General features: G+C 56.3%; 1 protein-coding gene across 1 annotated transcript in view; it reads left to right on the top strand.

Annotated features, from left to right (window-relative positions):
* The first annotated feature begins 457 nt into the window (after positions 1–457).
* Positions 458–17,021, top strand: part of Col11a2 (collagen type XI alpha 2 chain) — a 28,773-nt gene continuing 12,209 nt past the window's right edge. Inside the window, 28 exon segments of the mRNA XM_052744286.1 lie at positions 458–748; positions 3,151–3,300; positions 3,391–3,601; positions 4,283–4,445; positions 6,163–6,354; positions 7,099–7,176; positions 7,798–7,860; positions 8,444–8,620; positions 10,981–11,040; positions 11,129–11,170; positions 12,070–12,132; positions 12,788–12,862; positions 13,318–13,404; positions 13,643–13,699; positions 13,874–13,927; positions 14,010–14,063; positions 14,147–14,200; positions 14,286–14,339; positions 14,505–14,558; positions 14,642–14,686; positions 14,774–14,827; positions 15,255–15,299; positions 15,545–15,598; positions 15,766–15,810; positions 15,936–15,989; positions 16,179–16,223; positions 16,451–16,504; positions 16,600–16,644. Of these exon segments, the coding sequence (XP_052600246.1) occupies positions 670–748; positions 3,151–3,300; positions 3,391–3,601; positions 4,283–4,445; positions 6,163–6,354; positions 7,099–7,176; positions 7,798–7,860; positions 8,444–8,620; positions 10,981–11,040; positions 11,129–11,170; positions 12,070–12,132; positions 12,788–12,862; positions 13,318–13,404; positions 13,643–13,699; positions 13,874–13,927; positions 14,010–14,063; positions 14,147–14,200; positions 14,286–14,339; positions 14,505–14,558; positions 14,642–14,686; positions 14,774–14,827; positions 15,255–15,299; positions 15,545–15,598; positions 15,766–15,810; positions 15,936–15,989; positions 16,179–16,223; positions 16,451–16,504; positions 16,600–16,644 (2,208 nt within the window). The 5' untranslated portion in view covers positions 458–669.

Here is a 17,021-nt window from a genome sequence, read left to right as displayed (position 1 = left end):
AAACACCCCGCCCGGACTGCTCTGTAATTACATGGGGCGGGACGAAGGAGGTAATTATGGAGACCTGATTACAAGTGGGCGTGGGGCAGTGGCCTGTAGACCCGCCCCTTATGTCCCACTGTGCCCTGAGTCCCTCCCCGGACTCTGCAGAGGGGCTCTGGGCCCCCAAGGGCGGGGACCCTTGTGTGTGCGACTGGACCATAGGGTCCCCAAAAGGAAGGGACCAGAGAAGATATATTAAGTTCTCCCAAAGACAATCTGAGGGTGCACACAGGCCACCTAATCCCTCCAGGAGTAGGAGTGCACCGTTCCAGGGCCAGCCCGCGAGGAGCGGTTCTCGCCCCCACACTCCCCTGCCCAGGTGGAGATCGGGGGTGGGGTTTCCCCTTGGTGGCTGTGGGCGGGCGGCTAGGGGCGGGGGCCGGACCTAGGGGCGGGGGCGAGCTGGGGTCTCTGAGCTGCCAGGGTGGCCAGGGGCACACAGTAGCGGCCACCGAGGAGCAAGCAGCGGTGACAAGCAAGCAGAGGTACCCCCAACGACACCTTGCTGCATGGAGCTGACCGCTGACAGCTGCTGACATCCCTGGGTCCTGGTTCCAAGGCTCAGCAGGCTCTGTCTACTGTCCTCGCACCAGGGCTGTCTGGGTCTCGGACCCGGCATTCTGAGCCATGGAGCGGTGCAGCCCCTGCCACCGCCTCCTGCTCCTACCTCTGGTGCTGGGGCTGAGTGCTGCCCCGGGATGGGCAGGTAAGAGGAGTCCTGCCTGGGTGTCAGTCAGCTAGAGGTTGAAGCATCTGCCTGGAAGGGACCGCAGATGCCTGGAGTAGGAGCGTCTGAGTCTTAAGAAAGGGATTTGAGGTGACCAGGGTTTAGGATGAAGGATGAACACTTGAGTTCCTTGGAGCCAGTATAGGACTCGGGCAGGTAACGCCAACGGATGGGGACCACAGCCCAGAGCCTGAGCAGGCTGGGTTCGTGGTTTGGGTCCGTAGAAAGACCCGAGGATCCCAAAGCCAGTCTTGTCCAGGCTTTGCTAATGTTGGAGCAGTGAATACCAGGGCTGATGCATAAAGGAAGCAGGATGGACAATCTGTAAGTCAGAGCCTGAAAGGCTAGGGAAGAAGGCTACCTCCACTGTCCCATCCTCTTTGGGTCCCCCAACCCCTCCCTGTGCCCTGGATGCTGCCACGCGGCTGGCTCTAGGGAGCACTGGGGCTGGCTGCCAACAGGACGGCCACTGGACAGGCCAGGATCAGGTGTCTGAGGCCAGAGCCAGCTCTTTGCATTCCTGCCCTTCCCCTCCCCCTCTGGCCAGCCGCGCTCCTCTGGGACCCTGGTGTCCACAGGACCAATCTTTACCCCTTTTTTCCTCCAGAAGGGAAAGGCTCCTAGAAAAGAGAATTCGATATCAGAGCAGAGTCTGGGAGTTCTGGGTCTAAGCAGGATGGAACCAGCTTCTCTCTCAGAGAATGGGGGGCGGGGACTGATTTTGTACGTATCTCCATTATTTGTGTTTTCTCTTCTCTGCAGAGAAAATAGGCAGAATGGCAGTGTAAAGGATATAGATTAGACCAAAGATGAGAGGAAAATGAAGTACATGGTGTTTACAGAGTCTAGGCAGAGGCTGACCAAGACAACTGTCTCTTATTTAGGAGCTGAGTGGGTGGAGGAGGAAATCCAGGGAGATGGGTGACTAAGAATTCCTGAGAGTAGAGGACAGGCATTTGGGGGCTCAGGGCGATTAATGGGGTATCAGTGGGTCTGAGACAGTGGGTTAGTATGCGGCTTGATGGGGGCAGGCCTGTGGGTAGTGAGCATGATGGGGAACTGTCCTCCACTGGGCTTTGGTGGAGGGTGGGGACCTCCGAGATCTCCTAGGCCCGGGGTCTCTGTGAGTCTCTGTCTCTCTGTCTCCCTCACCTTAGTCTCTCAAAGCTTCCCTTGTGTGCCAGTGTTTGCAGAGCGGCCACACTTGGGGGCCAGGCTCCTCAGGGAAGGTCGTGGTTTCCTCAGCTCCCGGACTCAAAGGGCCTTTTCTCTCCTACCCGCCCCACCTCATCCACCCCACCCAGCTCTGCTCTCCTGACTGCCCTGGCCTCTGCCCCGCCCCACACTTCTGCCAACACTTTGCAAGCACTCTCTGGGAGTTCTCCACTGTGGAGTGGATGGTGTGAGAAGTGCGTGCTTTGGGGAGCAAACTGCCTTCGGTTTCCAGGGAGTGTGGGCCCAGGAAGCTGAAATCTAAGGAGACCCGGCTGATGGCCTGAGACTTGAATCTTTGGATTCAGATGGTGGGGGGTGGCAGGACTGAGGTTGCAGGTGTGGGGAGCTTGTCTGGGGTTTGGACAAGAACTCTGATGGCATCTACAGATGTGTGGCTTGAGGCCCTGGACCTGCTCCTGCTCCACGTTGCAGCTTCCCCTCTCCCCTCTCCCCTCTCCCCTCTCTCCTCTCACCTCTCCCTTCTCCCCTCTCCAAACCTCTTTTCCAAGACTGGGGGCATAGGCTTCTGGGCCACCCTGTTCTTCTGTCTCCTTCCTTAACCCAGTCAGAGCAGCCCCTGCCCCCCACTTCAACCCAGTCTTAAGCAGCTGGAAGACCTCTCTTACACAGCCGCCTCTCTGCCTCCCTGTGCCCAGGATGATCGATTGCCCAGATGTTGTTTGTGCTAGAGACCAAGCAGATGCCAGGAAGCCAGAAACTGGGAGATACGGGAAGGGAGGGAGAGAGAGGGAGAAAGAAAAGGATGGGCAGGGTGTGGAGAGACTGGAAACAGAAGAGGGACGAGAGGGTCGGACAGGTGCACACACAGAAGCACAGAGCAGGAAGGGGAGGCTGATGGAGGCAGGATTGACAGAGATCTCAGCAGAGATTCACAGCTTAGAGACAGCATGCTGGGAGAGAGAGGGTGCGAGGGATAGAGTTGCATGCCAGCCAGGGCTAGCCTTGGGTCACATTGCATGCCAGCCAGGGCTAGCCTTGGGTCACATTGCATGCCAGCCAGGGCTAGCCATGCTTCCCCTTTGGGTCACTTTGCTTACCATTCATCTAGGTCCTTTCAGGAGAATGTAAGGGAGACTGAGTTGGAGATCTGGGTGTTCCCCATTTAGACCCTCCCTGGGACATGTTCTGTCCCCTGACTCTCCCAGGTGCACCCTCTGTGGATGTACTACGTGCCCTGAGGTTCCCCTCCCTTCCCGATGGTGTCCGGAAATCAAAAGGGGTCTGTCCGGCTGATGTGGCCTACCGCGTGTCACGACCTGCCCAGCTCAGTGCACCCACCCGCCAGCTCTTCCCAGGTTTGGGCAGTGAGGTGGGGAGGTGGGGAGGTGAGGTTTGGGATCTCTTCACCTCTCACTCCATCTGTGCTTCTCTCTCTGGGGTACCAGGAGGCTTTCCCAAAGATTTCTCTCTGCTGACGGTTGTCCGGACCCGCCCTGGCCTCCAGGCTCCCCTCTTGACTCTGTACAGTGCCCAGGGAGTCCAGCAGCTGGGCCTGGAGCTTGGCCGCCCTGTTCGCTTTCTGTATGAGGACCAGAGGGGACGGCCACAAGCCCCCGCTCAGCCTGTCTTCCGAGGCCTCAGCCTAGCAGACGGCAAGTAAGTCAGTTTGTCCCTTTGACCTACCTGATCCCCACTGCCAGCAGAGAGTGTCTCAGAACCCCGGTATCTAAGGAACTCCACTGGCCCTTTTGGGCACACTGGCTGCTGCTTGAACCTGTCACTTCTTGGTCGGGGTTTGGGTCTCAGAGTCTGTGTCTGGGAATGGGAATAAAAAGGTACCTGCTGGCACACAGGTAAGTACTTAACTTTGTGAGCCTTAGTTTCTGTGTGTATAAGACAAAGATCATCAAGCATGACACCCCAACTAGAAAATGATTGCAGGGTACCCATGCTATACACACCTGTTATGTGGTATCCCTTGCTTGTAATTCTTTAAAAATTTTTAATTTAATTTATGTGTGTGGGTGTTTTGCCTGCACTTACATCTATGTACCATGTGCATGCCTATCCAAAGATGCCAGGAGAGGAAGTCAGATCCCCGGGGACTAGAGTTACAGGCAGTTGTGAACCACCATGTGGGTGCTGGGAATTGAACCTGGACCCTCTGGAAGAGCAACCAGTGCTCTAAACCCTTGAGCCATCTCTCCAGCCCTGTCATTGTAATTCTTAACCCATTATCACCCATTATCATCGCCAACCCTTCTATGAGCTGTCTCCCAACCCTGTTGACCCCTGCTTTCACTAGTCAGTCACACAAACTTCTTACCCCACGCTTAGGTGGCACCATGTGGCTGTGGCTGTGAAGGGTCAGTCTGTCACCCTCATTGTGGACTGTAAGAAGCGAGTCACCAGGCCCCTTCCCCGAAGTGTGCATCCGGTGTTGGACACCCGTGGGGTGGTGATCTTTGGTGCCCATATCCTAGATGATGAAGTCTTTGAGGTAAGCACGGCAGCAGTCTGAGGAGGGTGATTCTGGCCCCGCGTCTCATGGCCACACTTCTGGCTCCACCTCTCTATCTTCCTGTGCTGAAGCCTGTATTCATTTTCATTCATTTTTCTTCCCAGGACTTTTTATTTCCATTTCTGGTCTTCAGGCTGATTTTTCCAATGGGCAGCAAGAGGCCCGCTTACAGAAACACAGCCTGTAGCCACTTATTCAGTCATCCTTTGGTCCTGTCCGTCACTGATCCATTCCTTCAACCGATTTATGTGTCTATTCGCCTCCCAGCCACCCAGGCACCACAGACAACCTCTCTTCATGCGTCCACCACCCATTCATCCACCCGGCCAGCTGTCACCCGCTGACCTACCTCTGGATGCGTGCACGGGCTTACCTGTTCATCCCCTTACTCGCCTGACCATCTACCCGGTCACCTCTCTGCTCATGCATTAGGCTTATGTTGACCCACTCGCCTATCTTCCCCTGCACCGACTCCCTCCTTCAAACACCCACCCAGTCATCTACCCATCCTCGCTAGCCTTCCACCCATCTGTTCCCTCGTCCACTCACCTGCTCACTCCATCTACTTGGCACACATGGACGCCTGCGTCAGTTCGTGTAGCCACACATCCTCCTCTACTGCTCCTCTGCCCACTCACCCACTGGTTTCACCACCCACTCCCCAGCTAGCCATTCATTTACCCACATGTCTGCCCATCCATCCATCCATCCGTCCGTCCGTCCGTCCGTCCGTCTGTCCGTTCATCCATCCGTCCATCTGTCCATCCATCCATCCATCCGTCCATCCGTCCATCCGTCCATCCATCCGTCCGTCCGTCCGTCCATCCATCAGTCCGTCCATCCGTCCATCCATCCACCCACCATCATTTACTGCACTTAAACCCCTATTGACCCATCTGCCTTTCCACCCCATCTGTCCATCCATCCATCTACCCACCAGCTACCGTTTTCTGACTACCTCCTGGAAAGGAAAACACAGTACGATAGTGTAAGTTCTCTGTCACCCCAGCCCTGGGGGTGCTTCATTTTGAGATGAGCCAGTGTGTGAGCGCCGTGTGCGGACTTGAGTAATTGCCACTGAGATTCAGAAGGAAAGGAGTTCTTCGCTTCCAGAGGTCCATCCAGAGAACTGCCGTCATCACTGATGCTGTCAGATCAAGGCGTCAAGGCTGTACCTGCCTCTAGAAGCCACATGGAAAGGCCCGTGTGTGACCATAGGGGCAGGGAGGAGATGGTCTGGGTTGAATCTGAAGTTGGAAGGCCTGAGTTCTAGTCCTGACCTGTTACTCTGAGTGACCTTGCCTCATCTTACCTTTTTGAGATATGAAATAAAGGGGTGAAAGTCCTTGTCCTCCTGCTGATTGTGACCTTCTCCCATGCGATAGCTTAGTCCCAGACCATTGATAGATATAGCTTATAGCTGCTTATTCACTCATTACCTGTCCAAATTTGCTTGTTTATTCACATGCCACCCAGTCACCCACAGACAACCCCTCTTCATGCGTCCACCACCTATTCATCCACCCGGCCAGCTGACACCCACTGACCTACTTCTGGATGCGTGCACCGCTTTATCTATTCATCCCTTTACTCGCCTGACCATCTACCCAGTCACTTCGTTCCAGACCATTCCTCTCGTCTCTCCGGGTCCCTCTGTCCATGTCTCCATCACTTTTTCCTCTTCATATCTTTCCAGGGTGATGTTCAGGAGCTCATCATTGTCCCAGGCGTCCAAGCTGCCTATCAGTCTTGTGGACAGAAGGATCTGGAATGTGAGAGGGCACAGAGAGATGGACCTCAGATCCAGAAGCCTCACAGAGCCCAGAGATCTCCGAAGAAGCAGCCATCAAGACTTCATAAGCCACAGAGCCAGGAGCCCCAGCGGCAGGTGAGGGAGTCGGGCAAACTGAACCTGTAGCGTTTTGGGAGGACACGGGTTGTCCAGGGCAGTCCCCACTGCTCCATCCCACCCTCCCCTTAGCTCCCAGCAGCACCTCTCTGTTCCCATCATGCCCTCCTCCCAGTCCTCAGTCATCAACCTTTTTATTTTCATTTAAAAATAAAAAGAGTCATTATGAAGAATCCCCGGCGGGAGCTATGTACCCTGCCTGTGTGGCATCCTCTCCTGTCTGCCTTGGGTTTCCCATCCCTTTCTTGAATTAAGAGATTGGGAGACATTAGGGGACAGGTGAGCCCTAAGGAGGGGGACAGGGGAAACTGAGATGTGATACCCAGGGGAGTGACAGGGAGGGACTGGGGGAAGGGGAATCTCCAGGATGAGCGGTCTGTGGAAGTGTGGGGACAGGGAGCAGAGTCTCTGGCTCACCAAGTGCCTTGGGGGTATGGTGGGAAGAGGGGTGAAAGTCTAGATTGGGGGGACTGGATGGTTGGGGTGACAGATGTGTTCTGGGGACAGTGATTTGAAGACTGGAGGATCAATCTCTTAATCGTGTCTGCTTCTATCCACATGGGGAACCCACTTCCTCTTTCCCACCGCTCCCACCCTCTCCTTCCTCAACGTCACCCTCAACTCTCATCCCCCAACCCCACACCATCTCCTTATTGTCTCTCTGGAATCTCCCGCTTTCAATGTCCCCAATCCTGCCCTGTCTATCCCCCTCCCTGCTCCCAGCCCACTGAGTCTCTCTACTATGACAACGAGCCCCCCTATTACGATGTGATGACTACAGGGACGGCCCCTGATTACCAGGTAAACTTGAGGACCCCCTTCATCTTTCCCCTTTCTCCCAACACCTCCTGTCAACATCTCTTAGGCTAAGTCCCCATCAGCCCCAGTTTCTGGGAGACACTAAATTATGGAGGTTCACTTGCTCACTGCCCGCCCCCCCATCTCTCCACTGCAGCATCCTCAGAGTTCCAATCGCAGGGCTCCCCCTCCCCCTAGGGGGCGTCGGACCCCTCCCCGAAAGCCTAACCCTCCTGCCAAGAGGTCAGCAGCCAGGCAGGCGCTCCCCTCACCAGCCAGGAGGCTCTCTCCAGCTGGAGGCTCTGGCAAAGCCCTCGGCCAGCCTCCCCCCTCCCGACGCCCAGCTCCACGGGCAGCTTCCCCCACTGCCCGGGCCCTCCCCAGGACCAGAGGCAGCAGTTATCGGCAGGTAGAACGGGCATCCAGATCTTTGCCCCCAACTTACAGACACTGGAGACTACTCTCTTCAAACTGTCTTCCTCAAAGGGGCTGCAAGATCTGTGATTCCCCCACCCCCTCCCCCCATCCAGAGCCTGCCTGTGGTGGGGACAGGTTGCAGCTTCGCTTTCTTTCCGGCTAACCTCTCACCTCCCCCCACTCCTTCCCTCCTCCCTTTGGGGCTAGTACCCCACCCCAGGTGAAGAGGAAGGAGCCCCGGAGCCCAGCCCCTTGCCATTCCTTGAAGAGGTAACTTCATCCCCAAGGTCATCCAGCTGGAGCCCCCCACAAAGCATCCTAATGAGCACCCCTCCCTGGCCGGAGGGCTCTTCATATACCCACTTAAGACTTCTCTGGTCACTCCAGACCTGCCACCTGCCTGTCTAGTGTGGCCATTTCTTCTGGTGTCACGGCCTCATCATTATTTGACTCTAAAGTAGATTCTCTATGTTGGTGTTAAGTGAGCTCCCTTCCTGTGTCACGGTGCCATTCCTGGCTCCGTTTTCTGTCCAACATTCTCACTTTTTTCTTCTCTCTGTCTTTCTCTCTGTGGTCTTAGAGGCTTCATCTGTCCTTATGTCCATGGACTGTCCTGTGTCCAGCCCTCCGGCCACCCTTCTTGTTCTCCACTATTTCCCCCAACCACATCCATTTCCAAACATCCATTGTGTGGTCGATAGCCATTCCCCTTGCTCACTGGGGGGAGAAAACGCCAGTCCCAATGAGCCTCAGGTTCTTTGGGGTAGAAGTTGTCAACCCCGGGGTCCAGAGGATACCTCCTCTCAGGCCTCACACCCCCATCTACCCCTTCTTCTCCCCTGTCCTTGGGAAGGAGCAGACAGATCCCCAGGTCCCCCCAACAGTCGACAGTTTCCAGGCAGAGGAATATGGGGAGGGTGGCACAGACCCCCCAGCAGGGCTCTACGATTACACCTATGACTATGGGGACTATCATGAGGAGACGGAGCTTGGCCCTGCCCTCTCTGCGGAGACAGCTCACTCAGGAGCCGTAAGTGAAAGCAGCTCCTAGTCCGTCCTTCACCATCGGGGGCGCTACGTGGATGGCTTCCTGTTGGATCCTTGTTGGCTGTGAGCTACTTCCTGTTGGCTTGTCATGTTCTCTCCACAAGAGGTGTCTGCGTTGCTTGAGAAGATCACCTCCTGCTTTCTCTTGCCAAATGTCTTACCTCAAGCCTCCCCGTAGGTCCTCTGTCTGTGGCGACCGGACTTTTTGCAATACTGTGGCCACTTTCTTTCTTGGCCACTGCTTGTCTAAACTGAGACTGACAATTTTGTCAATAAGCAACCGCCTTGTGTCCAGTTTGTCTGTCTCACCCATCTCCTCGTGCTCAAAACAACTTCGTGTCCACGTTGATGCTAAAGTTCCTAACTTCCCACATGACGTTTTCTAACTTTCGGGGCCACTTCTGATGTGTCTTTCCCTGTCTTCCGTAGCCTTGATGACCCTCTTGGTGACTATGTGAGGTTAGGCTAAAAGGGATTGTTTGTTTGTTTGTGTTCTGATTTCTCATGCTGTCTTGTGGCAATTTTCTTTGACAATAAGCCACTTCCTGGGTACCCCTGATTATCAGAATGATAAGGATATCCATTGTGGATGGACCTGGATATTTATCATGGCCATTTCCTGTGTGTCCTAGCCTGGATGTTGGTGTTTTTTTTTTTTTTTTCTGGATCTTGCCTTTCATCCTCTTAATTCTCTTTGCAAGAGTCACTTTCTATTTGTTTTGTGAATTTCTTTTCTCTCTTGGCCATGGCAGCCATGTTGTTTTTGAAGGTCCACTTCCTGGATTCTTTTTTCTCGGGGGCTTCCTGTCTCTCCAACCACTTCCTGTTTGTTCAGTGTGTTTTCTAGCCATCTTGGCGGTGTTTGATTTTGCTTGGCTCTGGCATTCGTCTTGCTTCCAAGTGTGTGTCCCTTTTGTTCTGTCCCCTTAGTGGCGTCCCAGGTCTTCAAACGTCCCTTTCTGTTGGACTGCTTCCCGTGGTGGGCTCCACCTTGTCCTTTGCTGGCATTGCTGTCACGGCCATTCCCTGCTGCTGCTGCTGCTGCTGCTGCTGCTGCTGCTGCTGAACTCTGCCTGCTTACCTGACTCTGCCACCCCTGCTGCTGCTGCTGCTGCATGCTGCTTTCTGAGTCTCTGGGGTTGAGCTGGGATTTGGGAACTGATCACGTCTAATTGGCCAAGATAGGGGTGGAAGCGGGGATTGTGAAGGTCTTTGTGGGGAGAATTGGGGGTGGTAGCAGATGACCTTCATCCTCTCTCTCACTGTCTTTGGTCTGGCCTAGAGCTTGGAGTGGGAATTGGGGTGGGAGTGGGAGGGAGGGGCTGGTGGACTTGGGGTAGAGATGGGAGTAGGGGAAGTTCCCTACAGGGAAGAGAACTAGGGGACTGTGAGGGTTACTTCTGAGGTTTGGGTAACTAACCTAAGAGCTGCATTTTCCCCGATATCCAGTTGAGAGGCCAGAATGTGGGATATCAGGGGCAACAGCTTTCTAAATCTCCTTCGTGTGTGTGTGTGTGTGTGTGTGTGTGTGTGTGTGTGTGTGTGTTTATGTATAGCTCCACCATATGCATGCCTGCCTGGTGCCCGTAGAGGTCAGATCAGGGCATTAGATCCTCTAGAAGTGGAGTCACAGGTGGTGTGAGCCACCATGTGGGTGCTGGGAACCAAACCCAGGTCCTCTGCAAGAGCAGCAAGTGCTCTTAACTGCTGAACTGTCTTCCCAGCCCCTCAAGGGCATTTTTTTTACTTGTGAACCCCTTACAGCTAGAAATTACAATTAGAAATGGGCATGGTGGTGACACTTATAATCCCAACACTTGGGAGGCTGAGGCAGGGGGACCGAGTTTAAGGGCAGCCTGGGGTACACCGCGTTCTTTTCTTAAGAGTGTCTCCAAACAAATAACAAAAAAGCTATAGATAAACGTCTATACGTTAGGGCACATGTTTTTCATTTTCTGGAAGAAAACCCATAGTTTTTAAAATCAGATTCTCATCCAGTTCCGTGTCTTAACTCTCACTCCCAAGAAATAAACCTACCTACTTACTCAGCAGGTGGGGTTAGGATGAGCGCGTAGACCTCTCTTTAGGCTCTAAGGATTCCTGGGGTCAGAAGGAGCCTTTGGTGACAGGGTGGGGTCCCCAGGAAGAGGGATGCTGGGGTTTGGAACCCCGGAAGGGGAAAGCGACTCTCAGAGACACTGTGTGTGTTTGCTTTGGTGGGCCAGGGAACTGGCTTAGAGTTTGGAGTGTCCAGGAGGTCCTGCAGGTGAGGCTGGAGTTGGGATGGGTGCTGGCCTAGCTATTCACGGGCCCCACTGGGGGCTACATGTGTGCCTCCCTCAGGTTGCCCATGGACCCCGGGGGCTGAAGGGAGAGAAAGGAGAGCCTGCGGTGCTGGAGCCCGTGAGTCACGTGGTGGACGGGGGGAGGAGGAAGTAAAGGGGTGGGTGCTGGCCCTGTGGCCTCTAACTTTGCATGTCTGGCCCCACAGGGTATGTTCGTAGAGGGCCCCCCTGGCCCAGAAGGCCCTGCGGTGAGTGTTTTGTATAAACTGCCTTTCTTTTACTAGAGACGTTTCCTGCAGGTCCTTCTGTAGCTTGCCCAAGTATGTCCAGATCTCCAATCTGAAGAGTGCTTCCAAAGCAGGCACCAGATTACCACAGCTCTGCTGTAGAGACCACCCCTCAGCCACATGCCCTCTTCTGTCTGATGTCCACCCCTCAGCCACACGCCCTCTTCTGTCTGATGTCCACCCCTCAGTCACACGCCCCTCTTCTGTCTGATGTCCACCCCAGCCACATGTCCTTCTGTCTGATGTCCACCCCAACCACAAGCCCTCTTCTGTCTGATGTGCACCCCAGCCACATGCCCCTCTTCTGTCTGATGTCCACCCCAGCCACATGCCCCTCTTCTGTCTGATGTGCACCCCAGCCACATGCCCCTCTTCTGTCTGATGTCCACCCCAGCCACATGCCCCTCTTCTGTCTGATGTCCACCCCAGCCACATGCCCTTCTGTCCGATGTCCACCCCAGCCACATGCCCTCTTCTGTCCGATGTCCACCCCAGCCACATGCCCTTCTGTCCGATGTGCACCCCAGCCACACGCCCTCTTCTGTCCAATGTCCACCCCAGCCACACGCCCCTCTTCTGTCCGATGTGTACCCCAGCCACACGCCCCTCTTCTGTCCGATGTCCACCTCAGCCACACGCCCCTCTTCTGTCCGATGTCCACCCCAGCCACACGCCCCTCTTCTGTCCTATGTCCACCCCAGCCACACGCCCCTCTTCTGTCCGATGTCCACCCCAGCCACATGCCCTCTTCTGTCTGATGTCCACCCCAGCCACATGCCCTCTTCTGTCTGATGTCCACCCCTCAGCCATGTGTCTCTGTCTGATGTCCACATCTGACATTCCTTCTTTTTGCCCCTCAGGGATTGGCTGGACCCCCTGGCATCCAGGGGAACCCAGGCCCAGTTGGAGACCCTGGAGAGAGGGTAAGTGAATGTTCTAGGGGTGGGGATAGCTGCAGGGGAGCCACTTGTACCCTGTGGGGTGTTGTGTTCAGTAATCCATTATCAGCTGGCTAATTGAAGAACTGATTGTGCTCCCCATAACCTGGCGTGTGAGCGCACACTCTACCCTGACTGTGCTCCCCATAACCTGGAGTGTGGGAGCACACTCTACCCTGACTGTCCTCCCCATAACCTGGAGTGTGGGCACACACTCTACCCTGACTGTCCTCCCCATAACCTGGAGTGTGGGAGCACACTCTACCCTGACTGTCCTCCCCATAACCTGGCGTGTGAGAGCACACTCTACCCTGTCTGTGCTCCCTGTAACTTAGAGTGTGGATGCACTCTACCCTGTCTGTGCTCCTAGTAACTTAGAGTGTGGATGCACTCTACCCTGTCTGTGCTCCCTGTAACTTAGAGTGTGGGTGCATACTCTACCCTGACTCTGCTCCCCATAACCTGGAGTGTGGGCGCACACTGTAACTGGAGAGGACAGCAAGCTGGTATCTCTACATTTTCACAGGGTAGAACATTTAGGGGGGCTCTAGAGATGTCTATATTGATCCTGTAGGGAAGGATTTCAAAATGATCTCTGACATGCTCCTGGCTCCCTTTTCTCTTATTCTTTCCCACTCAGGGCCCCCCTGGCCGGGCAGGGCTCCCCGGATCAGATGGAGCCCCTGGTCCTCCTGGCGCGTCTCTGATGCTCCCAGTGAGTTATCTTCTGGGCTTTGAAACGGGTTGGGGGAGGGGGAGTGCTTGTATCACCAAGAACTTACCGAGAAGGCTGTGGAGGAAAAGCTGGGCATGCTGGGGCATGCCTGAGTTCTCAGCACGTGGACGATGGCGGTGGGGAGATGCTGGAGTTCACAGCATCAACTGATGCACTTGATCTTTGGGGGTGGGAAGATTACAGCCTCTTTAGACCTGGAACCAAGCATGGATCATCTAAAACAGGGCAGAGAAATCTCATATTTTGTGAGATGAAGAACCAGAGGAGAGTATTGGGTGGCTACGGTGGGAAGGAGGGTGGGAGGAAGTGAGACTCTAGAAACCTCTGAGTGCCTAGCCAGAGCCAGGGGCACGGCCGAGACGTTGAAGGGCATCTCTGGCTTGGAGGGCACTTGGATTTCCTGGAGGGGAACGTGTATTTTCTGTGCCCCCCAGTTCCGGTTTGGCAGTAGTGGGGGTGACAAGGGCCCCGTGGTGGCCGCCCAGGAGGCCCAAGCCCAGGCCATTCTGCAGCAGGCAAGGGTGAGCATGGACAGAGGGGTGCTGGTAGAGGAGGGGTGTGGTGGGAAGGGAAGGTGCTTGGGGGGGCATAGGGAGGTGTGAAAGGAGGGTGGGGGCAGCCTGGGTTTGCTTAGGCTGAGGAGAGCTGGAGAGCAAAGGTCCCGGGATGAGGATTGGATACAGGAAAGACACATTTGGGGGTGTGCTGGTGCCCTTAAGATGCCCCCTCTCATCTCTTCTGACCTTCTCACTCCCCTAGCTGGCACTCCGTGGACCCCCTGGCCCCATGGGATACACGGGCCGCCCTGGACCCTTGGTGAGTGGGTTGGATGATAAAGCAGCCTTTCTTTATCTGTGTGTGTAGTTGAAGATAGTTTGTCAGAGAACCAGGTCATGCTCCTTTGGTGGGGTGTTGCGGCCGGGGTTGGGGGACCCTTTGAGATCACTGTTGGTTATGTCCTTGAATATGGCCATCTTGTCTCTCTCTCAGGGTCAGCCTGGGAGCCCTGGCTTGAAAGGAGAATCTGGAGACCTGGGCCCTCAGGTGACAATCCCCACATCTGATTTGCAGCCCAGTGTCCCTCTGGTCTACGCCCACTAACCATCCCTGTCTCTCCCCTTACTAGGGCCCCAGAGGACCTCAGGGCCTCACAGGCCCTCCTGGCAAGGCTGGGCGAAGGGTGAGTCCTCTAGGGATGGAAATGAGCTTGGAGGACAGAGGACCATGTGCCTACTTCTTCTGACATATGCTTTGTACCCCCAGGGCCGGGCCGGTGCCGACGGAGCCCGCGGGATGCCCGGAGAACCTGGTGTGAAGGTAGTGTGCTTATCCTCTGACACCTGTGGCTGCCTGGCCTGCCCACCAGGGCTCACCTCACTTCTCTTCTCCCTCTTCCTCCTAGGGTGACCGAGGTTTTGACGGACTTCCAGGGCTACCCGGCGAGAAGGGACACAGGGTGGGTATGGTGGGGGCGGGGTGCAGTGATGGGGACAGATCTGTAGGGGGAAAGTAGGGACCTCAGAGTAAGGCTGGAGGGCTCAGCAGCTCAGCAGGGAAGGGATCGGTATCTGCCTGTATAAGGGGACCCGAGACTCCTCTTCACTGCTCCCTCCTTTTCCAGGGTGATACAGGTGCTCAGGGCCTTCCTGGGCCTCCTGGTGAAGATGGAGAGCGGGTGAGTGCCGTGGTCAGGACAGGGGCTGCACTCAGAAGTCTAGAAGGCAAGATTGATTCATTTAATACACCTTCCTTCTCCAGGGTGACGATGGAGATATTGGGCCCCGGGGGCTGCCTGGAGAGTCTGTGAGTGTCCTGGGGTGCCCTGGGGAAGCCACAAGGGACACATTCCCTGTCACTCACTCATGCTGTCCCTGTCAACTCTGAACGCAGGGACCTAGAGGACTTCTTGGCCCCAAAGGTCCACCTGGTATTCCGGGGCCGCCGGTAAGTGACACGCTGACGTCCAGCCCCGACCTTACCCCTGACCTCTCCAGTTCCCCACCCCTCCTCACTGCGTTCCTCCTTCCTCCCTTCCTCCGCTGCCCATGAGCTTTTCCACTTCTGGACCCCACCTATTTCAGCTTCCCCCCAAGAAGTCCCTGTGGACCGTATGGTGCAGTGCACCAGGGCTGTGGCTGTAGCCCAAAACAACAAAAATCCTCAAGGAAAACAGAGCAGAAGCCCTCAAACCCACAGGCCCACGCCCTGCAGATCTGGACAGGCTACGCCAGCCTGGGCTTGAGATGAATGCGTGGTCTGATCGGGCGTCTGCCGTCCACCCTCTGGGATGACCAGGCCAGACTTCTCAGAAACCACAGAGCTCCTGGCCTGGCCCCAGCTTCCAGCCTGCTCACCCCATCTTGTGTTTCAGGGAATTCGAGGCATGGATGGTCCCCATGGCCCCAAAGGGAGTTTGGTGAGTGATTGGCACAGAGACCCCGCCCCTTATCCCTGCAAGTCCCTTACCCTGTCCTGTTGGCTGCCATTTTGAGCCCCTTCCTGTCTCCTGACCCTGTCCTCTTGGCTGCCCTTGAGGCTTTCTATCCTCTCTCCTCTGTCTCTGTCTTCTGACCCCTGCCTGACCCCTGCCTGACCCCTGCCTGACCCCTGCCTGACCCCTGCCCGGCCCTGGCCTGGCCCTTTCTGGCTGCTTGTTTCTAGGGACCACAAGGAGAGCCAGGGCCCCCTGGACAGCAGGGCACTCCTGGGACCCAGGTGAGTGGTCCTGCCCTCTTCCCAACTTAGTGACTGCCCCAGGCCTTACCACGGCCACACTCTGGATGGGGACAGGTCATCCGGCCCTTCTTGCTCTCATGCTTAATGGGGATGTAGAGGATGGCACAGCCCTGTGGCTCACGTGATTTCTCTTTCTCCACATGCAGGGCCTCCCCGGACCCCAGGGTGCCGTCGGTCCTCATGGAGAGAAGGTGGGTGACTGAATCTCAGGGCATCGGGTTCTGGGGATGGGCAAGGAGTGCTTCCCTCTCTCCTGGGACTTTGGCTGTGAAGTCCTAATTCTTTAGTGGCCATGATCTTCCTCACCCTCTTGCAGGGCCCTCGTGGGAAACCAGGGCTCCCTGGCATGCCTGGGTCAGACGGACTCCCGGTGAGTGCCCCTCACCTCTACTCTGCCCAGCATGTCACGGGCAAGCTCCCTCAGTGACTCTCCACCAGTGTGTACCTTTTGCTGTAAGGTCACTCATGGCGGCTGCCTGTGGGACTGGCTTTGTTAGCGCACAGCGCAATTTGGGGACTACTGGGCTCAGCAGTTACATTCTCTGCCGCCTTCTTACAGGGTCACCCAGGGAAGGAAGGTCCCCCTGGGACCAAAGGGAACCAGGTGAGACCCTCCACACCTCTTTTACCCTCTGAGGGTGTTTTCAGCTCGGGGGAGGGGCTCAGAGTCCTGGGGATTTCCTGTCACCCTTCACTTGGCTCTGACAGTGTTCTGTGTCTAAGCCCCACGACACCCCCAACCCCAGTGTTGTTACTGTGTTCTCCCGCCCCCTAACGCCCTCACAGTGACATCCCGAGGACCTGCATAAGTCCCTCTCTTTCTTCTTCCAGGGGCCCTCTGGACCACAGGGTCCTTTAGGATACCCAGGTCCTCGAGGTGTCAAGGTAACCGACTACCAGGGGCTGGGGGGGGGGGGGCGGGCGGTCTCAGTACTCTAACTCGGCTGATCACGTGACCTCTGCCCTCCCTCTCATTCCAGGGTGTGGATGGAATTCGGGGCCTGAAGGGCCACAAGGGTGAAAAGGTAAGCCTTGTGCGCTTGGCTTCCAAGTACCTGGGCTCCTCCACCCGCCCTGCTCTCCCTCAGTGCCCTACAGTGCCCACCCGCCCTCCTCTCCCTCAGTGCCCACCCGCCCTCCTCTCCCTCAGTGCCCACCCGCCCCCCTCTCCCTCAGTGCCCACCCGCCCCCCTCTCCCTCAGTGCCCACCCGCCCCCCTCTCCCTCAGTGCCCACCCGCCCCCCTCTCCCTCAGTGCCCACCCGCCCCCCTCTCCCTCAGTGCCCACCCGCCCCCCTCTCCCTCAGTGCCCACCCGCCCCCCTCTCCCTCAGTGCCCACCCGCCCCCCTCTCCCTCAGTGCCCACCCGCCCCCCTCTCCCTCAGTGCCCACCCGCCCCCCTC

Source organism: Peromyscus californicus, unplaced genomic scaffold (genome assembly GCF_007827085.1).
Source record: "Peromyscus californicus insignis strain IS unplaced genomic scaffold, ASM782708v3 Scaffold_19__1_contigs__length_69161282, whole genome shotgun sequence".
Lineage (NCBI taxonomy): Eukaryota > Metazoa > Chordata > Mammalia > Rodentia > Cricetidae > Peromyscus > Peromyscus californicus.
Note: the sequence above shows the minus strand (reverse complement) of the source record. Positions and strands in the feature narration are given on the sequence as shown.